Source organism: Cyprinus carpio, chromosome A25, assembly GCF_018340385.1.
Source record: "Cyprinus carpio isolate SPL01 chromosome A25, ASM1834038v1, whole genome shotgun sequence".
NCBI classification, from domain to species: Eukaryota; Metazoa; Chordata; class Actinopteri; order Cypriniformes; family Cyprinidae; genus Cyprinus; species Cyprinus carpio.
The window spans coordinates 18,351,352-18,378,081 of record NC_056596.1 but is presented as its reverse complement, the minus strand read 5'-3'; the positions used below and the strand labels follow the sequence as shown (position 1 = coordinate 18,378,081).

At 36.8% G+C, this 26,730-nt stretch overlaps 1 protein-coding gene across 1 annotated transcript in view; it reads right to left on the bottom strand.

Moving 5' to 3' along the window:
• The window catches only part of LOC109050803 (leucine-rich repeat serine/threonine-protein kinase 2-like), a 34,830-nt gene that overhangs the window by 730 nt on the left and 7,370 nt on the right, over positions 1-26,730 (bottom strand). The window contains 38 exon segments of the mRNA XM_042715794.1: positions 42-223; positions 532-609; positions 1,800-2,023; positions 2,630-2,782; positions 4,849-5,039; positions 5,808-5,880; positions 5,970-6,163; positions 6,297-6,509; positions 6,626-6,682; positions 6,685-6,734; positions 8,499-8,669; positions 8,752-8,912; positions 9,043-9,233; positions 9,363-9,475; positions 10,286-10,432; positions 10,541-10,732; positions 11,777-11,923; positions 12,134-12,288; positions 12,370-12,557; positions 12,668-12,756; positions 13,026-13,227; positions 13,477-13,695; positions 15,607-15,734; positions 15,813-16,036; positions 16,201-16,382; positions 16,482-16,668; positions 17,066-17,159; positions 18,764-18,912; positions 19,060-19,310; positions 21,115-21,323; positions 21,409-21,475; positions 21,561-21,667; positions 21,778-21,960; positions 23,050-23,314; positions 23,898-24,068; positions 24,143-24,249; positions 24,345-24,497; positions 24,977-25,121. Of these exon segments, the coding sequence (XP_042571728.1) occupies positions 96-223; positions 532-609; positions 1,800-2,023; positions 2,630-2,782; positions 4,849-5,039; positions 5,808-5,880; positions 5,970-6,163; positions 6,297-6,509; positions 6,626-6,682; positions 6,685-6,734; positions 8,499-8,669; positions 8,752-8,912; positions 9,043-9,233; positions 9,363-9,475; positions 10,286-10,432; positions 10,541-10,732; positions 11,777-11,923; positions 12,134-12,288; positions 12,370-12,557; positions 12,668-12,756; positions 13,026-13,227; positions 13,477-13,695; positions 15,607-15,734; positions 15,813-16,036; positions 16,201-16,382; positions 16,482-16,668; positions 17,066-17,159; positions 18,764-18,912; positions 19,060-19,310; positions 21,115-21,323; positions 21,409-21,475; positions 21,561-21,667; positions 21,778-21,960; positions 23,050-23,314; positions 23,898-24,068; positions 24,143-24,249; positions 24,345-24,497; positions 24,977-25,121 (5,958 nt within the window). The 3' untranslated portion in view covers positions 42-95.

Sequence of the window (26,730 nt, the reverse complement as noted above, 5' to 3'; positions counted from 1 at the left end):
TTCTACACTATTGACAGCAGACAATGGACCTTTTTTAAAAAGTCCTAAACAGTAATGTTACATGACAGGAAGTGATGCGCACACAGAGAGGCTGATCAGTTGTGGAGTGTTTCTCTCATTTTGCTGGTGATCTTGTCTCGAAGCTCACAGTGTCTGATCAGATCTCGGATCTCCCGAGGAAGTGAGCTGCTCCACACCGTCAGCACTGAATCCTCAGCTGGGACTATCACAAACACACGTGAAGGGCTCATGTCATGCAGAGGCAAATGTTCCTTGTTCTTTTGAGATAAAATGATCTTGATGCAAACAATGAGCTGTATGATTCTAAAGATCAGAGGAAGAGTGCCTTTGCCACACAATTTGATACTAAAATTACAAGTGGACTTCAGAAAAAAATTACAATTAATTGAACTAAATTAATTTATCAGATAATTAGAATAATGAAAATTAAATAATTCAAACTAAAAAAAATAAATAATAGATGTTATAACTTCTTTGAAATTCAATCTATATGCATCGCAATGTTCTTACCTTGTGTTTTGATTTGGTCTTGTGGCATGCGTTGCCGTCTACCCAATACTAGAATAACATTCTTTCGGTTTAGTGTGTCTGCAAAAGAATATAAACAAAAATAAGCAATAAATATTTCTGTATGTAATGAGTTAAAACAATTGTGACTCAGTGTAATACAAACAAAACCCACAAAACTTATATATTCCTTGTGAAAAAGAAGTCCACTTTAGCATACTTTAAAAATAAATACTTTTTACAAAATAATATATCTAAAAAGAATAATTAAGTGAATGGAATGTTTTCAGACTCTTAAATGTATGTTAATTGCAATTAAATGAAAATGTATTATAGTGTAAATTTATGTCAAATATATGGAAGCCCATTTCCACCACTGAATAAAAAAAACAAAATAAAAAAAGGTTATTGTGACTTTTAATCTCACAATTCTGACATTTCAATTCAGAATTGTGAGACATAAACTCGCAATTGTGTGTTATAAATAAGAATTTCAAGATATAAACTTGCAATTCTGAGGAAAAAATCACAATTTCGAGATTTAAACTTGCAATTCAGAGAAAAAGTCAGATTTGTGAGTATATATCTCGCAGTTCTGAATTTATTTCTCAGAATTGCGACTTTATGTCTCACAGTTATGACTTTATAACTTGCAATTGCGAGTTTATATCTCACAATTCTGAGGAAAAAAGTCAGAATGGGGATATGTAAACTCGCAATTGCGAAAAAAAAAAAGAATTGTGAGATAAAAAGTTGCAATTACCTTTGTTATTTTTTATTCAGTGGCGGAAACGGGCTTCCATATAAATGCAATTAGCTGAACTTTAGAATGCATTTAGACCCACAGTAGGACTTGTTTTTTTTTTTTAAATATGGCAATCTAAAACATACGTTATTGTCAATTCTATCGAAACAATTTAGTACATCTAAATATTTTAAATGTTATATTGAACATCACACTGCAGTGCAAATTATAATCAAGTATTTTATATGTGCTTAAGTATGTTAGTCAACACATCAAAATAAGTGTACTTCTTCAAAGTACAACAGAGGTTTATTAATAAAACTTTATTTATAATGTACTGGTAAAAAGTAACATTTTTCATTTGACAAGTGTGTTAAGAAACATAGCCATGAAGGTGTATAGTCATAGTCATGACAAAGTTTTTTTTTTTCTTTAAGGAGATGTTGAACTATTTACCAACTAGTAAGATCCTATCACATTTTTTTGTGTAATAAGATTAAAGAGAGACAGGAAACAGGAAGTGTACCTAACAGCACAGAGCCCATGCAGCGTATGGAGTGGCAGTGAGGGCTGATGGTCTGAAGTAGCTGACAGCTGGAGACTTCCACCAACAGGATGTGTCCTGCCTTGGTCCCAATCCACAGAGTACCACTGTGCTGGACCAACAGAGCTTTAACAATCGCTGAAGATGGCACCATTTGTCTAGACTGGTCCTCACTCTGGGCTTTGGGCTTTTTGGCAGAACTTAATCTGTTGTGGACACATAAATCGAAACAGGTTAGGATGTAGGGTCAACATGTGGTCAACCGATACTTAGTATTGTCTGAAATGTGAAGATTCTCTGATTTCATAAAACATGCAAAGTACAAAAAAATGAGGAACTGCTGCTTCCAAATTATTAAAATTTAATCTTATTTCATACAGAATGTTCATTGTCATTTCAGTCAAACTCCCATAACAACTGAACTTCAGATGTGCATCACATGATCAGTGTCACTGCATGTTGACATGAGGCAAATCCGAGACCTTTCATGAAGTCTGGCGCACATCCGACATAATCGGATGGTTATTTTCCAAACCAACATCATTTAAAGTTTTGTTTTAGCACAATGGTTGATTGACAGGCAAGTCAGCTTTCTTTCATTGATGTCCAGGACACACCAGATTAGTGTTAACACTACACATGCGTTTCTGACTTCAGATGTAGTGGGAGTGATCCTGCCACAAAACATTTTGGACACTACTTGTATTTAGTGCTGACAACTTGTGATCAGACAATCTGAAATGGATGTCAATAACAGGTGTAAATGGGGTCAAACGTGTTTGAGTGAGTTTTTCATGAGTGTAACACTTCACCCGAGTAACTGTGCGCAGTCAATGAGGTTCACCATCCTCTCAGTCTTCTTATCCCAGACCTCCACAGTGTGGCCACCCCTTTTACTTACATACACATGTTTGTCCACCGCTAACCGTGCTATACAAGGATCACTGCTGATTCGACCCTGTTGCCTAAACAAACAAATAAACATGCTTAAGAACTGAACATCACCAAGAAATTCTTTGTAAAAGGCTGTTTAACAGACATGCAAACCACATTTTTTTATGAGACGTTTAAGCAAATCCAAAATTATCCATCCTAATCTAACTAAACTTGTCTTCTGCCTTTGACATGGTGAATCACCAGAATCTCCAGTCTACTCTCTCTGATCTGGACATCACTGAACATCGCATTTCTGAATATTACTTCATGGGCAAATTACAATCAGCAAACCACTGGGAGTGCCTCAGGGTTCTGTGTTTGGCACCTTACTATTCTTAATTTATAAAATCTCACTAGGCCCAATCATAAAGGACATGGCTTTTCTTATCTGTGCAGATGATAATCAGCTCTACTTGTCCTTTATATCTGATCTAATCAGGCAGGACGACGCCACAATATGAACACGCATCTCTTTCTGCCTCTCAGACTTGATGCTAGAACGTTTAACATAAATAGAGTTATTTTAGTGCTAAGTACAGCCCCTTCTAATTGTCAAGTATAGCTACAGTATTTCAAATAGAAACATTACTAGCATGTACATAAAATCAAGCATATGACAATGCAATGACATTAGACAAACATTTTTATAAGAATAGTGAATGGTGCTTTTCTGTTGTGACTTGTGGCTAAAGTGAGTTTGGCGTGGAAAAACTTGACGAGTCTGCACAAAGATCACACCTGAACCTGAACCTGAACATGTTTGAATGCCAAATGGGTGCCATGGCCCTAAGGGCTCTGAGAATGGGAACAAATTCTTACATGTTTTACCGTAGAACTGTTGGGAGGGCCAACTTCCTGTTAACACCCATTGTTTTGTTGAAATGAAACAAGCACATATTGGTCTGGTATTTTTAGTGTCCACATATCACAGGGGTCAAACGTGTTTACCACCAGTGTCCACATCAGGGTCAGATATTAACTTTTGCATTAAGGGGCAATATTAGAATTGATTTCCAAGGGCATTTTTTGATAATCACTCTATTATATAAGCAATTTTTATAATCACTCTATTAAATATATCTGTACTGTCTTTTATGTTAAATACTTAAATGTAATAATTTACTTTATTTAATCAGAAAACTAAAGTGTTACCAATAGAATTTGTATATAAAAAAAAAAAAAATTCTGACATGGCATTTATTTCTTTATGGTTATTTACACAGTTTACCTTTGCATAATGTAAATAGCCTATATAAAGTACATATATCATAAAAAAGGAAATCATTACAGGGTAGGGCTTTTATGACAAAATAATTAAAAGTTGATTATTGCTTGATATTGTTTTAATGATTATTAATGTTGATTAATTAAAATACAAAATTGTTTTTGTCTCTAGGGAAACAGCACATCATAGTTTGGCTACACAGCCACAATCAGTGAAGCTGTATCTGTACTTTTTTGGTTTACGATGAGAGAGTTCAGTGAACAAAACTTTTCCATTTTCATTTGATTAATTCATTACTGGTGACTAATCTAAACACCTCTAATTGGCCATTGCATTCATAAGTTCAACAGAAATGTATGTTGGTTATAATGCTCAATGCTGCAAAAAACATGTAAAAAGAAATTGCGAGCAGATCTAAATGTAATGCTGCACTTAACACTTTTCATTCATTTTCATATTTCCTTTTAATCGTGAAAGTGTAATAGTGCTAACAGTGCAAATGTGTTAAGCGTTCTAGCATCAAGGCTGAGAGGCAGGAAGAGATATGTGTTAATATTGTGGAGTCAGCCTGACAAATCCATAATATAAGCTCAGGTCTGAAGGACAGGTAGAGCTGATTTTCATCTGCACAGATAAGAAAAGCCATGTCATTGAGACTGTATAACTGAGGATAGTATAGGCCAAACACAGAACCCTGAGGCACCCCCAGTGTATTTTGTGATATTGAATTTGTCAAGATAAGACCCCTGTTAATTTTATGACCCTGTATAGAGTATATTTATCTTTAGCAGAAAAAGTGAGTTAAAATTAAGCTGTTTTCCACAAGAATACCTGAACCTAATGGTCTTTAAAAGGGTTAGCGTTACTCACAGGAACAGCTGTTTGGGTTTGGTGTCTATGCTTCTAAAGATGTCATATTCCACTGTGAGCGAGATCACCCTGCTGCCACAGGCCGCCCACAGTCCTCTGCGCTCCTGAGGGTGACTGGACGAGCCGAGACACATCAGAGGAGTGTTCACCTCACCAACCTGCAGCGTTTTCACTGGAGCACCATTCTTCACCTAGAGTCATAAAACATCAACTATTTCAGGCGTCTGACATTGCTTTCAGCATGCTAGATCTACAGTTAAAAGGTTTGGGGTGGGTAAGTTTTTCTATATTTATGAAAGAAGTCTCTTATGATCACCTAGGCTGTATTTATTTGATAAAAATATAGTAAAATGGTGATATTATGAAATAATATTACAGTTTAAAAATCTAGTTTAATAAATGTTCAAATTACATTTATTTCTGTGTTGGAAAACCTGAGTTTTTAGCAATACTTGAGACATATGATCCTTTGGAAATCATTTTAATATACTTATATGATGCTCAAGAAACATTTCAATGTTGAAAACAGTTGTACTGCATTATATATATATATATAGAGAGAGAGAGAGAGAGAGAGAGGGAGAGAGAGAGAGAGAGAGAGAGAGAGAGAGAGAAAGAGAGAGAGAGATGAATATAATGTTCAAAAGAACAGCATTTATTTGAAATAGCAAAAATAAAATAGAAACAGAAATCTTTATAAATTTACTGTCACTTTCAGTCAGTTGAATGCATCCTTTTTAAATAAAACAATTTTCTTTCCAAAAAAATTATTTTTTAAACGGTAGTGTAATCAATCAATTATAGTGCTAAAAAGTTACAGTGCAGAATTCATTGTCAATTAAAAAAAAGCATTCTCAGGTGATTCTCCAGTAAATCTTGGACTATCAAAGTTCAATTGTATTATACTGTGCATAATGAAATAATTATTAAAATGATAAATAATCATTAAAAAGCTATACCTTCAAGACTGAATCTTCATAAATGACCAGTGATCCATCTGCTGTCCCCACCAAAAGGTAATTCTTTAAGAATCTGAAAAATTGAAACATCATTCTCTCATCTAAACGTAGATTATCCAAGAAGCCATTCCACTTTTTATTCAGAAATTTCGATGTAATCACCTGTGATGAAGGCCAGTGTGAAAGTAGAGTGATGTCACAGAGTCCTTCACACTCTTCAGACAGTGCAGAACCTCTGCGTTTATTGTGTCCATGATGAAGAGTGAACCTGACTGTGTACCAGCGACTAACCAGTCACTGCATGACCCTGGAGCTCTGATGATCACCATGCAGAGGATAGGACTGCTGTCGATCTCCTAAAAGAGGGCGGGAACACTGTTAACGATGGCATGTAACCGAAAACTATTACATGCAGAACACTGAATTGAGGATCATATAATCATATTTGTTTAGATGAAATAGAATTTAACAATAAAACAGTGTGTATACCTGGCTCAAGCTTCCCCCTGTCTCCAGATGCAGTGATGTCACACTCCCTAATTTCTGGCTGCAGCTGCCACCTCCAATCCACACACGGGTATTTTTACCTCCATCTGCACCTCCGCTGGCACCGGAGACAGTGAAACACTCACCCGGCAAACTCATCAAAGTCAGCTCTCGCATCAGACAAAGCATCTCTACGGAATTCAGACGATCAAACACCTAAAACATACACAGAGATATTTATTTACTCAAATGTTTTCACAGAAGTTCAGAATAAAATCTTACAAATATATAATAATCATATAAAAATAATTTAAAACAAGTTGTAATTCAGCATAACCAGACCAGTACCTATGCCTTTCCTCTCAATTTTCTCTCAAACAAACACTCATCACAAAGACTCAAACCCTGGCCACGGAGAACATCCGTAATTTTTAACTGGATCTGTATAATGGAGAGAGTCATAAATATTATTATATATAAAAAAAGTATAAAATTAAATGGAATAAATATCAATAATATATATCAATAAAGATTTTTTTTTTAATCTTACATTTAAATTGATATTTGTAATTAATATAATAATAAACTATAATATTAAACAACATATGCCAAAAGTGACAGTAATATGTTTTGACAGTAAAGACATTGTAATATTATATATATATATATATATATATATATATATATATATATATATATATATATATTATATATATATATATATATATCAAATGCTTTCCTTTTGAACTTTCTATTCATCAGAATCTTTGAAAAAAAAAATGTTTCCTCAGGAAAATTTAGGTTTTCAATTGTGATAATAATCAGAAATGTTTCTTAAACAGCAAATCAGTATATTAGCAGTATATAATCAGTATATGAGACTGACTCTGAAGACTGGAGTAATGATGCTGAAAAATCAGCACTGCATCACAGGAATAAATTATATTTTGTAATATATTAAAATATAAAATATTTATTTTTAAATCTTTTTTTTTTTCCAGTTTTACTATTTATATATACATTGTTTCTGATTAAATAGACACCACTTTGGTGAACATAAGAGACTTCCTTGAAAGAAAAAAAAAATCTTACAGACCCCAAACTTTTGAATGGTAGTGTATGTATAAACATTAGTGCTGTCATTCAATAATAATAATAATTAAAAAAAAGGCAAGTATCTGAAGGCAAGTATCACTGATACTAATACTAATAAATAAATAATAATGTCTCTATTAAATAGTTTTTCCCCCTAATATTTAACCATTGACTACAGTCATTCCACATTACAGTACTGAGAGCTATCAATTTGAACATTTATTAGACTATAACTTCTAATTTATGTGAACATAAAACAATCTTCACAAAAACCCATTATAATAAATGTCATATTTAGCTACATGTACACTTCAGCAAGTAGGAAATATACAGAAATTGAATAAAGTTATCAAAAACTAAATTATAAATTAAAAATAGATGAATCCTTAAAGAAAAAACAGACATCACAGCAGCTGGTTAATAGGTTTTTTGGCTGCTATTACTATTACTGCTGCTGAACATGACACAGATCTGACACGAATCTCTTTACCTATTCTGACCCATCTCAGCTCTTAAACTCTCTATAATGAGCTGACGAGTTGAATCGGGTGTGTTAGATGAGGGAGACAGTGCTGCTACTCCAGGACAGTTTTGAAAACCACTGCATTTCAGAGACATGTCCTTAAATGTAACTCATATATAACAAATACTTACATACACACAGAGTTTAAAGGCAGCTTTAACTAATGACATGACCGCAACACTGCATGTTCGTCATTTCTTTCGCGTTTTGATATGAAATGATACAGGCTACAGTGCGCGCCGCCACATTTGTACATGCAATTGAACGAGCACGTGGTATGGGCGCAGTTGATTTTCCGCACTCGTTTGACTCGCCCCTGGTGCTGAGATGAAGTTGGAATGCGTGTCTGAAAAGTCTCCCGTTTTAAGCGGTCGTAAAGACATTTCTGCGTCTAATTAAATGCAATTCTTGTCAAGAAAAAAAAGAGACAGAAGCAGCAGTAGTGAGTGGGGTGGCCAAACCTAGCTCCGCCCCTGCATTAATTGCGTTTTTTTTTACACATTAAACTAAAAAATTAATCGCCTGTATTAACCTGCTAATTTTGACAGCACTAATAAACATCAAAATAAACAAAAGAGGCATGTTACCTGGTAGTTTTCCCTGCACAGCCACCTCATCAAACTCACTGGGAAACTTCATTCCATCAGATATCCGCTCGCCGTAGGTCAGAAGGTCATAAAGCAGCAGACCAAATGAATATACATCTGCCTGGACGTTATAGATGACATTACCTCGGGCGACCTCCGGGGCTCTAAAACCTGTGTGAGGAAGACACAATATTAGAATATATAAAGTAAACATCCTCTGTTTCATAGAGGATTATGGCAAATTTAGAGGTACCTGGTGTTCCTTCTGAGCTGCGGACGCCCATACTGCAGCAGTACTGTGCTATGCCATAGTCTGTGATTTTAGCGACGACCTCAGCATCCGTCTTCAAGTTAAACAACAGAATGTTGTGCGGCTTCAGATCTCGGTAGATAATCATAGAAGAGTGCAAATATCTGTTTGAATACAAAACATGTAGTATAGTAGATGCTGTCCGAAAGCTTAAACTTGTATTGAACCCAGAATGTTTTTTTTAAATCTGATTTCTTCTGAAGCTTTTGTGTGTTGTATATCTAGCGTTCCCACCTGAGACCATCCGCCACATGCAGTGCTATCCTGTGCTGTAGTTTGCGGCTGAGATGGCTATTTTCACGTTCAAAAAGTGAGTCCAGAGAGCCACATGGGGCAAGTTCCATCACAAGAATGTGCGGGTTACAACCGGCAGCCAAAAGCCCCACCAGACTGGGGTGACACAGTCTGCCAAGAACCACCAGTTCCTGGAGACAAAGAAATTTTAAGGCAAATACACCCATCATGTACTAATGCTGGTACTTGGATATGTCCTTATGTCCTAACTGAGTGAAAGTCTATCTGGGGTTCTTTTTCATAACTTTAGCATAACTCACCTGTCGTACAAGCCGATGAACATAAAGTGTAGAAGCATGTTTATTGAAAATCTTCACAGCAACTTCCTCATTCTTGTACACAGCTTTATATACAGAGCCAAAGCCTCCATCTCCTTCAGTAAAAAATACTGTTAGTTTATACTTGAATTACTTTGTTAACATTCACAGTAAGTAATAAAGTCCTTTGTGTAAACCTTTACTTCTAACGCTCTTTATATAATACAGATTGTGTCAAAGCTATCATTTGTATTATCTTGCATTAGCAACAAGTTTCCACAAGTTTCATGGTTGCGGTTTCCAAATGTAAATAGTTTAAATCCCCCAATCAGAGCTTTTGTTCTTAAATTGATACATTTTCTGCCAGGTGTCTTAATCTTAATCTTCCCAAGCTAGCAATTTACGGAAATAAATATGGAAAAATCATTGATGAGCTGAAAACACAGGGAAACATGTAAGCTGGAATTTAGTGATGCCCATTCTGCTCAAATACAAAAGTGTAATACAGCCAGTCTGTTTTCGTTCATGTGGTCATTTGTGCTGTTTGCTTTGAATAAATTTCAAAGGGAACCATGCAAGTTGATGTTCTCTTGATTTGTGCTTATATGAAAGTGCAATAATTCTAATTGAAAAAAAGGTGAAAATGGTGATAATCATGATTATTCATTGTGATTATATTTTTTGAGCAAAATAATCACGATTAACCAGCCCTAAGTAACAGTGTGAAGTTCGCCAATTTTAATATGATTTAAATTCAGCTATAAGCAGTTCTACAAAAGGCAGCCATGTTGTTCGTTATTCGCTTCGAGTCAATGTTGATTCAATGCAGTTCAATAACAGTGTCAATGTTAACACATTAGACACAATACAGACATTTATTTTTCGTTCTCTGGCTTGGAGATGTAAACATTTATTAATGTACTAACCCAACATATACTCCATTGAGAGCTCCATCTCCAGTTGCTCTGGATCCAATATGGTGCTGGATGCCTGGTCAGACAGTACCAGGTCTGGAGAGATCTGAGAGATGGGCAAAGTACAGCTGGGGTCTTCGGGGTTCACCAGCAAGCCATCTGCAGACAAGCAACCAGTCAGTACAGTACAGGTTTTGCACCATTTTTATACACCAGGTTATCAAGACAGGAGTTGTGTTTCTGAACGTGAATAGAATAAAAAGAGACCTGCATTGATTTTGGAGAGAAGCTCTTCCAGCAGCATCTTTTGGCAGTTTTTTCCATCACTGAAGCTGTACACAGCCCATTTCTTAAGCAGTGTCTCTCCAGTGCCATGGACATCAGTGGCGAGGAGGCCTGGAAACCATTCTTCCAGCAGAGAGTCAATGTGATCCACCACCTGCCCAAACAACACACGACCTACACATAGGACAGTCATCACTGACACCATCACAATCATCACCACCACAATCATCTCTACAATCACTGAATCAAATGCATTTCTATCACAACACAACAATCATCATTACCACAATCATCATTAATATCACTGAATTAAATGAATCACTATCGTCATCACTATCACCATCACATCACAACATTAATCATCATCACTGACACCATCACAATCATCACCACCACAATCTTCCTTACCATCACTGGATCAAATGCATTTCTATCACAACACAACAATCATCATTACCACAATCATCATTAATATCACTGAATCAAATTAATCACTATCGTCATCACTATCACCATCACATCACAACATTAATCATCATCACTGACACCATCACAATCATCACCACCACAATCATCCTTACTATCACTGAATCAAATGCATCACTATTGTCATCACTACCACCATCACATCACAACATTAATCATCATCACTGACACCATCACAATCATCACCAACACAATCATCCTTACTACCACTGAATCAAATGCATCACTATCATAATCAACAAATCACATTATCACTAACACTATCACAATCACCATTACTATCATTGAATCAAATGCATCACTAATCACCATCACATCACAACATCATCATCCCCTCCACAATCAACAGTATCACTGAATCAAATGAATCACTATAGCCATCTCCACCACATCACATTACCATCATCACCGACACTATCCCAATCACATCATCATCATCAACGACATTATCACAATCATCACCACCACCACTTTCATCATTACTATCATCGAATCAAATGCATCATCATCATCACATCACTAAAACTATAATTATCATTATCATATATTCGTTATAATTAAAACTATCACACTATTATCATCCCCACAACATCATCGCCATCATCATGACCAGTATGCCATTATTAACATCACACCATCAACATTCCCACAATACCATGACATTATCATCCCTTCATAGTTACCACTGTCATCACCATTACATTACTATTATGAAATCACAATCATCATCACCTTTGAGAGAGCAGGGGACAGTGATCTTGATGAAGCTAGCTGGGTTGTCTTCTAGAGACAATGCCTCCACCAGACAGTAAGCTTCAGCAGACCAGCTCAGATAGATCCCCTTCCTCCAGTAGATCCTGTTTGGTCTCAATGCTTTTTCTGCAGAGTACACACACATTCGAAATCATTCTTATTCATTTGGCAGACCCAAGCAACTTACAGTGCATTCAAGCAATAATTTTATAATACATAATATTAGTATGTTTGTACCTTGGGAATCAAACCTATGTTCGTGCCATGGAAAGTGCAATGTTCAACTAGTTACAAGAATTTTATTTATGTTGACTTCCAGTGTTTGTGTTGTGTTACCTTTGCCGTAGAGCAGGAATGCAGACACTTCCAACAGACGGCTGATCTGTCTGGACCAGTATCCCATGGGGAAGTATGGCATCTCATAAAGCCGAACAATCACCTCTGAATTCTCACAGTGAGGGAGCTCAATCACCGGCCTTTGATCTGACAGGCTGGGGACATATCAAACATTTAAAATTACCACCATACAACACTCTCTATCAATTGAATTTAAAAAGATGTCCTATCACTACCTGCTAGGTATAAGTAACTGGTCATCTCCGAAGGGAAGAGCTATTTGAAACTTTTCCAATAGTTTGAAGTACTGAGTCAGATGATTCTTTGGGAAACAGTGACTTTTGTTCAGAATCTTTTCTACAGTGGTTCGCTGCACCACTCCTCTAGTGCTGTCCCACTGACCAGTGCTCCTCAGAGTGAGCGTCTGTCAATCAACACAACAGAAGAAACATTACTGTTATGAAAGAATCACAAGGAGGAGCAAGGTGTGTGTGTGTGTGTGTGTGTGTGTGTGTGTGTGAGAGAGTGTTTAACCTGTGAGATGATGTTAGAAAGCCATTGTGGGTCAATGAAGTACAAATCCTTTAGCTGAAGCACTGGATCATCAAAGTGCAGCAGGACACCTAGAGACAAACACAGACAGAAGGTCTGTTTACAAGGTTAAAACAATAGCTCCAATATGTAAAAAAGGCTACTGAAAACTAACAAAAATGTATGAGCAGTTATGTATGGTGAAAACTTTCCTTCACAGAACAATTATTGAAATCTGATGCTTACATAAAAATCAACCCCTAGGAACATACAAGTGACCAAACTGAATAAAAAAAACAAATATTGGACATAAACAGCAAGAAGACATCTGCAAGAGATTCAGGAGTGAAACAACTCTCACCAGCCTCGCTTAGGAAGTGAATAGCATGGGGTAACTCTCCCTCCTCTAGCTGCAGTTGTGTTTCCTGTATGATCTCCAGAAGTCTGCTGTGCCTGAGCACTGGGAAATCAGTGGGTACATGTGACCTCTCCTGTAAAATTCTCCTCTCCAACTCCACATAACAGTCTGGAATCAGCTGCCCCATTACTGGCTGACCCTGAATCTGCCAATGCCACAAACACAATTCGTTAAATAAATACAATGCTATGAAAACCATTTTGAAAGGCATGATCACCCTGAAAAATAAGTACACGTTAGCATACTTTACATAAGAATAATTATGTAAATAATCATTATAAACACAAACTAAATGTATTTTTTTTTTGCAAATTCCCCCCTCACTGTAGCTCTCCAATCAAATCTCAAATCAAATCATCATGGCAGGTTTGACATCTGCACACAAAAAAATCACCTTGAACCCAATGAGCTCTCTATACATGGCTTTGCGTAACCTGCTGATGGACTCTGACTCCTCACAGGCACATAGTATGTGGTTCTCTTTGATCACTGGAAACCCCGGTTGAGACAGCAGCTCCTCTCGCAGCTTTTGAACACACTCCTGTAGGTGGTGCTCTTCACACACATCTGCATGTGTTCCAACCACAATCACAGGTGACTGTCCAGCTATGGCTTAGAAAAATAGACATGCATGTTTCTGAAACATCTCAGTTAAATATAGACTCATTTGTAATATTTCTCAAAGACAGTATGGATGTATCAAAATACGTATAATAACTGCATGTTTTGGTAACATTATGTAGTATATTACAACTTTATTTGCATGCATTCAGTATAGTACATTAATTTAGTAGTCAAATTTAACACCCTTATGGAAATATGTTAATATTTTGTAATGTTTCTAATATTCAAATAAAAACATAAACCACTAAATAAAACTCACAACAATCAAAACAAAAAACAAACAGACAAATTTCACTAGGCAGTTAGCGAATCACAACACACCGGGCCAGCGGCTGAAACCCGAAAATTTACATAAACCTTGCCCCCAGGAACATGCAGCCCCAGGGAACACAAAACTACCCGCTTCATAGAACAAGAAACCCACCAGAAGGAGGACAACGTGCACTAGGCAGTTAGCGAATCACAACACACCGGGCCAGCTATGCAATCTTTTTGAGGGAGGGGCTTCATAGAACCAGAACCTCACCAGACTGTTTTTAAGAGACCGGAAACAGCGGTGTCGAAAGGTAAAGGTAAAATAGGTGAAAATTATGAGTTTTTTTTTAAAAACCATATATGTTGTGCAACGCACTTTACAAATAAATTTGACTTGATGTGACTTACATTTTAGATTATGTTGCAGTTAAAAATGTTAAAAAAGTTGTACTGCAACCTAACATGTAAACTAGTGTTGTCAAAAAAATTACGGTACCATTTTTTTTTAAGTACCGGTGGTCCCGAGTACCCGGCCAACCTGGTTCTTGGTGCACTATCCGAAAGGTGCGCAGATGCGCTCTCTTCATAAAAGCACTGAGATGAGGAGACCTCAAAAGGAGGAAACACACCAAACTAACAAAACACTTTAAAGACAGACACCAAGATCAAATTAGAGTTCAAGCAGGTCAAGTTTCAAAGTGTTTCCCATACGTTGGGAAATATCAAACTCACCGCAACAAACAGATTTTCCAAGAGGCTTTGACTTCGTTGAATAAACATGAGCACTGCACGTGTCAAAGTCTAAACCCAGTGCGGGTGGTTTTATATCACTGTATTTCTGAAGAAAACTGACTGTCTTCAGAAAATGATGGATGTCATCTTGCCTGTAATGCCTGAGCAGCGTTTGTGAGCACAGGCTCAGCGCTTATTTGATTACAGCCGTTACTGGGGAAACCTCTCTCTCTTGCGCTCTACAAGCACCTCCTGCTGGCAGAGAATGGATTTGCATATGCCGCTGTGGGAAACACCACTTCTGTTATGAATACTATGAAATATTTTAATTTGAATGTCGGATTGAAATGACCGTTGCTATTAGAGTAGTTAATCTTTAGCATAAGCGCGGCTAATGCTAATATAATAAGCATTAGAATTAAGTTTCTTTATTAACTATTTAATGCTCCTCTAAATTTTATTAGGGTAAAAAAACTGGATGACATGATGATATTTACTATTTTTACACACCAGAGGCTTTTTAATGAATTGTGAATCTAAAATATACGTTAGAGAATGTACAAATGGTTAACATTGTTTGTGTCATATCAGTCAGAAAAGCAGTTCTGGGCTTTTTTTTTATTATTACTATTTTTTAGCTAACTTAGTTGTTATTCTTGGCTTTAAAATTCAAAATCCCTTATAAGTAAATTTAATTATAACCAAATACCAAAAATTAAGTATAATGACAAAATTAATTAGCATGTTTTTGTGTTTTGCTTTGGTACCGAAATTGGTACAGAGAACCGTGAATTTTCACTGGTATTGGTACCGAATACTGAAATTTTGGTACCGTGACAACACTAATGTAAACATGTGAAAAGTGTGTTGTAAATGCATTCTTTGCTTGCAGGAAGGAGCTGAATAAACTTACTTTAATGTTAAAAAGCCAGGGTTTGATGGCGTCTATCTCACTGGGTCCTTTACTCAGGTCATACAGCACTAGATAGAGCGCCCTGGAGCTCATAAAGTGAGGGTGAAATCCACTGCACTCTTCACCACCTACACAACAGAAAGAGAAAAACCCACTATTTCCTGATGACATTTTTGGTATTTTGTTAGTATCGTGAAGATGCTTACCTGAGAACTCCCAAACATTCAGCAACATGTTCCTCTTCTCTTTGTTTCTGATGACCCAGTCTCTGACGCTGACGCCGATGGTGTGCTGATCAGATCGCCACTGAGAGCGTTTGAGCTTCATCAGCTGATGAATCAATGAACTTTTCCCGCTACATGGGCTGCCGACCACAATGAGTTTCATGCGATAATACGGGACAGCTTTCTTCAGACGCTGCTGCAAGAACCTGTAAGAACCACACATTCAGACTTTAAATGGTTTGACAAGGTATTTGCAATTGAAACAGGATACTTGGGCGGGGCATATTAAAAGGTTCCTCCCTTTTTTAATATTCAGTAACTTTTCTCAAAACTTTTGATTCTAGAAAAGCACGTGTAGACAGATTTAGACCTGATGATGTCTTTGGTTTTGTTCCCAATGTGTTTGAGGTCCATCTGGAGCTGCAGACCATCTAGAGGTAGATCCCATAAATGAACCAGCTTTCCCATCTCATCAGGGAAAGAGCGCAAACCTTCATTCTGACTGACATCTAGAGACGTCAGGTCCTCCAACATACCGATCTGAGGAGGGATCTGAAGCACAAAAGAATAAAACCCAAACTTCTCAACATTTTCTATCAAATATACCCTTTCAGGCACAAAGACAGAATCAGAGTGTGATATGAATCATACCTCAGTGAGTTTGTTGGAGCTCAAATGAAGTTTTTCCAGTCTGGCCCACTTGTACACCGGGCCGCTCAGGTCGAGCACAGAGATGTGATTATGACTGAACATCAGCTCTCTCAGGTTTACACTGACCCACAAAGCCGGTCCCGGCAGAACACTAATACTGTTATTTCTCATGTCCACCGAACGCAAACTAACCAGACAAAGAGACAGGTGAGAGAGAGGGTTAAAAACGGTCTGTGTATGCAAAGGAACATTCTGGGTTCAAAACAAGTTGAGCTTTATTAACAGCATCTTTGAACAGTATATTAATTATACAATTATTAAGACTTTAGGATGTCTCATGTTAGCATGTACAGTATAAAGTCACGGTTACAGTCGATACGGCATGTATTTTAATGTGTATTCTGGTGAAATTACTTGCCACACAGACTTCCACTGCAAGTGCATTACTGCTGACACAATGTTTGTACAAACTTATGGATGAGTTCAAATGATTTCCAAAAGCACATAACAGATGCTGTTGATAAAGTTATATTGAAATATGTTAATTTGAGACACACACACACGCACAAAAAAAACACACTTACTTTGGCAAGTTGCTGATTATTTCAGGAACACTTGTGAAATTGTTCTGTGATAGTTTAACAGTGGTTATTTTTAAAGGAAGGTGTGACACTGAACCTGCATGAAAACAAGACTGTTAATAACAACAGAAATGATAGAAATTCTGTACAACAGAGACCAATTTTACAGAATTATCCATCTTAGTTTTCGTGAAACGCTTTTAAAAAACAATTTAACCTCTGTAATGTGACATATTTCTGATTGAAACTGAAAACTCAAAAATAAATTAAGTGAAATCTATTTTTGTGTGAAATAACTGTCACTGCTTTGAAATCTATTTTGAAATCCGACATTGTATTGGAAATGGTACTTTAAAATCTTTTAGTGATCTTAAAACTTCAAAATTCATTCTGTGAAATCTATTTTGAAATCCGACATTGTATTGGAAATGGTACTTTAAAATCTTTTAGTGATCTCCTCAAGTGTCATTACGAAATGTATTACGGTATTCAAAACTTTTTATAAACATAAAAAAATAAATATATTAGTAAAAATATTACTCACAATATTACATAATTTATAATAAAAGAGATACTTACATATATATTAAATAAAAACATAAAAATTCATTTAAAAATTCAGTGGAGTTTGGATGGCACCCTGTGGCTGTCTGTGGTATAACGCCCTAATTAAAATCTCATAGGAACCTCAATTTTTTTATATCAAGTCCAAATTAGGAACATAACTTATTTAGACTTAAAGCTTTAATTTTATAGCTATTTTTATGGAAGCCCATTTCCGCCACTAAATAAAAAAAATAAAACAAGGTAATTGCGACTTTTTATCTCACAATTCTGAATTTCTCCAAATTTTGAGTTCATATTGTGAGTGCAACTGCGAATTATAGTCAAAATTGCATGTTATAAAGTCAAAATTGCAAAATATGAACTCGCAATTCTAAGAAAAAAAGTCAGAATTGTGTGATAAAATGTCGCAATTACCTTGTTTTATTTTTTATTCATTGGCAGAAACTGGCTTCCATAAATTTTAGAGTAAAACCTGTTATGAAAAAAATATTTATTTTATATAAAATAAAATAAAAAAATCAGTACAGTGCATTTTCTTTACAGTAAATTTAAACTTCTATAACTTTTTGATACTTTCATATTTTGAAATATGCATTAATTTGCTGATTGTCTCCTTTAAAAAGAGTCCAACCTCAGGTCTGTATTCAAAAGCGTCCATGAAGTATAACAATTTAAGTTTGGATAGCACACTTTCACATCTATGTTCAGAAATGGGGGGTGAGAGTTTAATGTTAACTGGCATTAAATAACTGTATTGTAAAGATTTGAGAAAGGCTGTATTATTTACAACAACAGCTTCAAATATTGCTTTTCTTAAAACTAAAACTATTAAAAATTATTTTGCTAATTGAAAAAATCTAAAATTATAATAATAAAAAAATAATGCTACAGTATGTAGAAAATTAAAAAATAAAAACACCTAAACAAATGTTTAAAACTAAAATTAAAAAGAAAACTGAAAATTTTAAAATAAAAGCGAATTCAAAATATTAATTAACACTGAAATATCACATTAATAATAATAAAATAATACTGGGCTAAAACAATTGTTTCAGAGTTGTTTCAAGTCATTATTTTTTGATGAAAGATCACAAACACAAATATTTTTAAGAGAGTAAAGAGGGGGAAACTTACTGATTTGGTTAACTGAAGCGATGAAAGTTTCCAGCTTGAGACATTCAGTGAGGAAGTTGTCGGAAATGATTTTAACTTGATTCTTACTGATGTCTAAAACTTTCAATTCAGTCAGGCAGAGCGGGAGAGACAGTGCTGATATCTGATTGCTGGAAAAAAAATGTCAATAGTTTACTCTCCATTTGTGAATGCAACCTTTTTTCAACTTACGTATATCCAATAAGAAAACTATAAGAATAAATGTAAGATATTACAGTCCACCAGCGCTCTAGAAATACTACTATCTCATGACCTACCCCTCCAACGAGAGCTCCTCCAGTCTGTCCATGGCCTGCCCCAGCTGGAAGGGGAAGATGGTGATCCGGTTGAAGGAAAGGTTGAGCTGGCGTAAGGATGGACTGCGCACGGTTGGGTCCAGCAGCAGAAGAGGACCAATGCAGTTGCGAGAAACATTGAGCGCTCTCAGTGCAGGTAAACCCAGGAGCTCCACAGGAAGTGACTGCAGGTGGTTACCTTGAAGATCTAGACGGGTAAGACTTCTTAAATGCTACAGAAACACACACATACACACACACACACACACACACACACACACACACACACACACACACACAATTGACTAAAACGCTTTTAAGAAATTGCTGGGAAATATGGTTAAGAAATAATCACCAGATTAAATGATGATCAATATCAACAATCAAAAACATAAAACGGACAAAACAACCAACAAAACACACATTAAAGATGTAATTTGATAACTAGATTACTAGCTATAACTAGATATTTACTAGATGCCATATAATTTGATTATACAGTTAATTAAACAAAGCTTTAAATTTACCACAAAAAAAAGAAAACACCATAATCCTGTAAATCCATGCAAGTTACAAAGTTAGTGTTACTTTGTGAAAAAAAGTGTACTTTTTTCAACTTAATTTTATTAAATGTTCACGTGTGCTGCACTTTAAAACTTAAAAGGATAAAAAAAATCTGTAATTGCAGATAATGTTCTGCATGACTGTTTCTGAACACACTTAAGTACACTTGTAAAAAGTGCATTTTCTAGTGTAGTTTTACTGCACATTTTAAGTCGTTTTGATCATCTTTTGACGTGATTTAAAGAAACAAACTGAACTCATACTCTTTTAACAATAGTGTTATTTGATTAAATTTGAATAACATTTGAATAAACTTTAAATGTACTTCATTATCTAAATTGCAACTTAAAATGTGGAAATACAAATATATTTAAAAACATGACATACAAGTTTCAATGGAATTTACATTACCATATATTTCAGTTTACTATAAATCCTTGGTATTACATTCGGCAATACACTAACCATTTTGCAAAGACAAAAGAATTATGAAATAACATTTAAAGATGTACTTAAGTACTTAATTGGGTCAAAAATGTAATCTAATTTAATCTAATTTAATCTAAATTTAAACTCTGAAACATTTTATGTAATTGCAATCAACATGCAATAAAGTGTCTATAAACATTACATTCAATTCACACTTGAGCATATCATTTTAAAGTGAATTTAAAAGTATGCTTAAAGGCCCAAGTATACATAGGCTGCGTCCGAAATCGCATACTTTCCTACTATATAGTAGGTGAAAAACAGTTTGTGATGCGAGTAGTATGTCCAAATTCATAGTATTCTAAAAACCGTAGGTGAAAATTACCTGGATGACCTACTTCTTCTGTCCGGATTCTGAAGTGCGCATTTAATTGAAACTTTACTGTCCCATGTACGCTAGTGTAAGCGCATAGTCATATGCGTAGCATTTCAAAGCATACTACATTTGATATGAACGCAAGCAGTCGACACATGAGCTCTAGAAAGCTTCATCTTTGTCCAGTATCTGCACTGTTTTTCTCCAGAAGTAATGAACAATATAAATGTCATTGTACTCTTTTGAACTAAACTTGCGGCTCTCTCATAACCCCCTCACACAAGAGCTTTTCAATGTTCCGTCTATTTAGTTTATTTTTACACCTGCTTGTGGAACAATTGATTAGTGCAAAACCAAGTCAATGCGCATGTGCAAAGTATGCACGGTTACAAAAATCAGATGTTGCATATACAGTATGCATGTAGTACTCTGGTGACAAAATTTGCATCACGTGTACACGTGGACTGTACGCTGACCATCGAGTACACGTAAAAACCAATGCATACAGTACTTTGGCTATAAGTGTACTTCTTTTCGACAGGGAACTAAACCTAATTTCATTTGTTCTGATTCAGTTCATAATACAATAACTGATAATAACTAAAATGTTCAAAGAAACAATATGATTGAATGCTGTTTCATGTTGATAACAAAATGTTTCCACACACCTGACAGAGAACACTGGGAAACTCTGATAGACTGTTGCTGCTCAAATCAAGCCGAAGAAGGCTTTCAATCTGCTGTTTGAGAGCGCTAGCACCCATCAGACAGGACAGATTGCCCAGCTCATTCCCGGAGAGGTCCAGCAGACGGATGGGCTCTTTGTCTATGGCCAGAGGGAAAGCGCCAGGAGTGGAGCTTTCCATGAAACCCTGCTCTGTACATTTAAAACAAAAACAGACAAATTTAACAAGTGAACTTTTCAGGACTAGTTCCCATATCAGACAGTTTTTAATGAGTACCTCTAGTGTTGTGAGAGTTAAAGCGCTTATGTAGAGGGACGCTTGGATCCGTCTCACCGTGGCCTCCCTGCAGAAAGACATTCAAATGGTTAAAATCATTGTTAAAATCCAAGCACACAGACCACCAAAAGTGTTTCTGTTTGATCTGGCACCTCTGAATTGGCACGTCTACGCTGGCTGCGATGTCTCCAAGCAGGTTTCCTGCCCACTTCTGGAGAATCGTTGAAAAGCAACAATCCTTGTGAAGGCCCATCACTCCCTACCAATGGAGCACATTCATTTTCAGTATAAAATGAGATTGAAAAGGCAACAAAAAAAGACCCATATCCAATGAAATGACTCCTTTTATTTATGTGAGAAACATTTTACCGTCAATCTCCATGTCATCAAGCATGAAGACCATGCTTTCATCTAAGGAAATGTGTGATTCGTCACTTTCCTCATCTGTGAAATATTCTGATGTGCTGGCATCACTCCGTAATCTACCAACTCCCACAAACCCTCTGATCCTCTGGAGTGACAAGATCTGTCTGGCCAAACGCTGACCTTTACCTAAAGATACAAGGACAAGATTCATCAACAACAGTCAGGCTAATTTTAGTTATGTAGAATTAAATTCTCTACAGAATGAGTATAAAGTGCAAAAAAAAGTTATATCAGTGTATTGAAAATAACCAGGATGTTATTTATGCCATATAAAAACTGTATCAAGTGACAAGTTATTTCAACTTGGCAATTTTTTTTTTTTTAATTTCCTTAAACTGCCACTTTCTGTGAAAGTTTTTTGTTTGTTTGTTTGCTTTTTAATGCAAAACAATGCAAAAGATGTATGCATTGTGACTATTTCTTTAAAAAGTGCGCTTTGTAATAATGTCAATTTGTAAGTTTTATTTTAAAGTACATTTTAAATCATTTCGTTTTAATAATCTTTTGTTGTTCTTTAAAGTACACTTATTTTGATGTGTTGACTAACATACTTAAGTACAGGTAAAGTACTTGACTAGAATAATACCTCCAGTGAGTTATTCGATACAAAATTTCAAGTTACAGATTTCAATTTTTTATGTACCAAACTGCAACTTCATTATTAGAAATGGGTAATTAAAAATATATATTTAAATACAAGACAATAGAAATTAAAGAAATTAAAGTATATTTTAGTTTATTAATACTTAGTACATTTGGCAGTTCACTTTATTTCAAAGACAGAAGAATTATGAAATTACATATAAAAATGTACTTAAGTCCAATTAAAAATAAATGTAATATATTTTAATTGCATTGCATTCATATGCAAATAAGTATCCAAAGATATTACATTCAGTTCATACTTGAGTATATTCACGTAAAGTATGTTATTTTTATAATAAATACAGTTTTTAAAAGCATGCTACACTTCGCTAGTCATAGACACTACATAACTTTTGGGGTGTGATAGAGAATAAAAAGTTTTAACCTTTTGTCTGATATTCTAAACTTTTTTTTTTTTTTTTATTCTCATAACTTCTTTATTTCAGGTTAATCTCTATTCAAGAAATTTGCTGAAATTGTTATAGAGAAAACAAAGCCAGACTGAAGTAAACATGTTCATGGCCCCAGAACATGTACATGACAGCTGTCAGATCATGTGAACAGACTCACTGTTCTTCTTGTTGACTGGAGAATGAGTTTTGCACTCAGAGAGCAGAGCGCTGAGCCACGATGCTTTCATTTGTCCGAGGCGGAAGCTCCCGAGGCACAGGGCGTTGTTGGCGTGGTCCAGCCCCAGACGGCCGAGCAGGAGGGTGACGGCAGGGTCATCGCCCCTCCTGACACACACGCTCAGAGCTCCACGTAACTGCTGCTCATGCACTCCTGCAGAAACCAGCAGCTCCAGCAGAGCCAGAGGAGCCCCTCGATCACAAACCTGCACAAACACAGCAACAGGTTCTTTACAGCTAGGAATGACAACCAAAGTCCAGTTATACATTAGTCAGGCTTTCCTGAAAGAAAGGAGCCAGCATATGATTTAACATAACTTTTTATTTTTGTGTGAACTGTCCCTTTAAGGAACATATCTAGAATGGCTGAGCAAATTATGGGCTAATTATCATTTTGGGGTGAGCTGTTCCTTTAGTAATTAAAGGGACTGTCCACCCAAAAAATGAAAATTCTGCCATTAATTACTCACCCTCATGTCGTTTCAATTCCCTAAAACTTTTGTTCATCCTTGAAACACAACTGAAGATATTTTAAATTAAATGCGAGAGGTTTCTGTCGCGAACATGCGATATTTGCTTTATTTCGTGTCTTCCGCTCAAGTTCAAAAATGTCAACTCAAGAGGAAAATTTGCCCTGACGCATTCTCGCACAAGCCAATCAGCGAAGTACGTAATCTACTAGCGCAAATAATTAAATTTGTTTTTGATTAGGGGATCATTTATTGATATATAAGTGAATCATTTTTGTGTGAACTGTCCCTTTAAGGAATTGAGGTTTATATATCACACCTGATATATAAGTGAATCGCTCTTTGTTTTCTTGTTGATGTCAGCGCCCAGCTGGATGAGACATTCTGCCATGTCCACATCACCGTCCTCACAGGCTCTGTCCAGCAGCGTGTACAGGATCTCACTGTCCGCCACCATCTTAGACAGACACAGGCAACTCATTCCCTGCAGCTGAAGCAGAACAAAGTGTAGCGTTTATCAGGGGTTCTTGACTTGTTTAAGACATTTTGGTTTCATTTTCTTACTGGATCTCGGCACTGGTCAGTTGTGTTTTCCCGCAGGATTGTCTGCAGCCATGCTGCGGCGTTCGAGCAGGTGTCCAACAACTTCCACACCGCCTTATGTCCAACAACTTCCACACCGCCTTAAGACCCTAATGACCAAAACACACTGTTAGGAACAAAACATGAAAAACAACAAACCTTTTGAGTATGAACTGGTAGTAACTTTATTGAGCTACCTTAAGAAGCATGACCATGTCCTCTTTGTGTTGCCGTACAGAGCTGACCAAAACTGAGGCCAGTACAGGCACCATCATATGAGAGAGCTTCTTCTTAGAGATCAGGTGAAACAGAAGACTGAGACCCCAGTAGTGAACTTCTACAAAGAGTGAGGATTTTCAGTTAATATACAGTTGGGGGATGTTTACATACGGGATAGAGTGCTGCAGGGATGACATATTTTTGTAGGCCGAAATGCAAAAATCAAGTTTTTAGCACTGCCAGTTCCATCATCCTGAAGTGACAGGGTTTTTGGTTAAATGCTTGAAATATGGTCTGTGTTCAAGACAAGTTCAGCACATTTTCACACCTTATTATACATCATAAAATACACAAGTAATATGTGATTTTTGAATTGAATTAAACATTAAATATCACACAATATGTGTTACAAGAGAGCAATGAACGTGTGTTTAGCGCATGTTTATATAGAAAAACTATGGAAAACCAGCATAGTGTAACACAGAAATGCGCTCTATTTGATCTCCTGAACAGTGGGTGGTTTTGGGGCAGAATAAGCAGCCCAAATGTCGACATTCAAAAGTCTGACTGGGATCAGAAGCGGAGGCATGGACTCACCACGTTCCTGTGGAAACATCTGCAGCGTATGAAGAACCGTATCTATCGCCCCCTGCTGGCACATGAGGTCAACCGCTCCAGAGCAGTCAGCGAGCGCTGAGAGCACACCGAGTCCACACTCCTGAATCTCCTCACTGCTGATAAACTAAACACACATAGCAAATGAAACACCCACCACATTTACAGTACTTCTTAAAAAAAAAAATAAATAAATAAAAGGATCTTTTCACCCTTATTATGATAGGACAGTATGTTGACAGGAAGTAAAGTGGGAGAGAGGGAGAGAGAGAGAGAAAGAGAGAGAGAGAGAGGTGGGGGTGGGGGGGATCGGGAAAGTCCAGACTCGAACTCGGGAAGCCTGAGGCGCAACAGAGCTATATGTCGACACACTGCCCACGAGGCACTCGATACTTAAATTTTAAACTAAAACCAACTGATTAAAGTCCAATTCTATCCTAAAAGGAAAGTTACGGGTCCGGTACAAGTTAAAGTCTATAGTCAGCATTTCAGGCAAATTATTGACTTCCATTGAAAATTAGCATAAAATACACTGAACAAAATTATAAACACAACAGTTTTGTTTTTGCCCCCATTTTTCATGAGCTGAACTCAAAGATCTAAGACTTTTTCTATGTACAAAAAAGGCCTATTTCTCTCAAATATTGATCACAAATCTGTCTAAATCTGTGTTAGTGAGCACTTCTCCTTTGCCGAGATAATCCATCCACCTGATCAGACAGCATGATTATTGCACAGGTGTGCCTTAGGCTGGCCACAATAAAAGGCCACTCTAAAATGTGCAGTTTTACAGTACTGGGGGGTCCGAAAACCAGTCAGTATCTGGTGTGACCACCATTTGCCTCATGTAGTGCAACACATCTCCTTCACATAGAGTTGATCAGGTTGTTGATTGTGGAATGTTGGTCCACTCCTCTTCAATGGCTGTGCGAAGTTGCAGATCCAGAGCATCCCAAACTTGCTCAATGGTTGACATGTCCGGTGAGTATGCTGGCCATGCAAGAACTGGGATGTTTTCAGCTTTGAGGGATTGTATACAGATCCTTGCAACATGGGGCCATGTATTATCATGCTGCAACATGAGGTGATGTTCGTGGATGAATGGCACAACAAACTCATCACGGTCCGTGATGGTATCTCGTCACGGTATCCATCAAAAAATGCCCAACAATAATAAATGCACCTGTGGCCACTTCATTGCCCATAACATACACCTGCCCAATACGCATAACCCCTGTAACCGCCACCATGGGCCACTCGATCCACACTGTGAGCATTTGACATCAAGTCGGTTAAAGCGAACTGCACTCGACCCACACACGCTGTCTGCCATCTGCCCTGTACAGTGAAAACCCGGAAACATCCGCTGTCAGAGGTGGCTGGTCTCAGACGATCTTGGAGGTGAAGATGCTGGATGTGGTGGTCCTGGGCTGGTGTGGTTACACGTGGTCTGCAGTCATCATAACCCTCTAAAACGTTCTCTGAATTCCTCTGAAACGCCCTTTGGAGACGGCTTATGGTAGAGAAATGAACATTCAATTCACGGGAAACAGCTCTTGTGGACGTTCCTGCAGTCAGCGCGCCAATTGCACACTCCCTCAAAATTTGCCACTTGTGGCATTGTGCTGTGTGTTATCTGCCAGCCTAAGGCACACCTGTGCAATAATCGTGCTGCCTAATCAGCATCTTGATACGCCACACCTGTGATGTGGATGGATTATCTCGGCAAAGGAGAA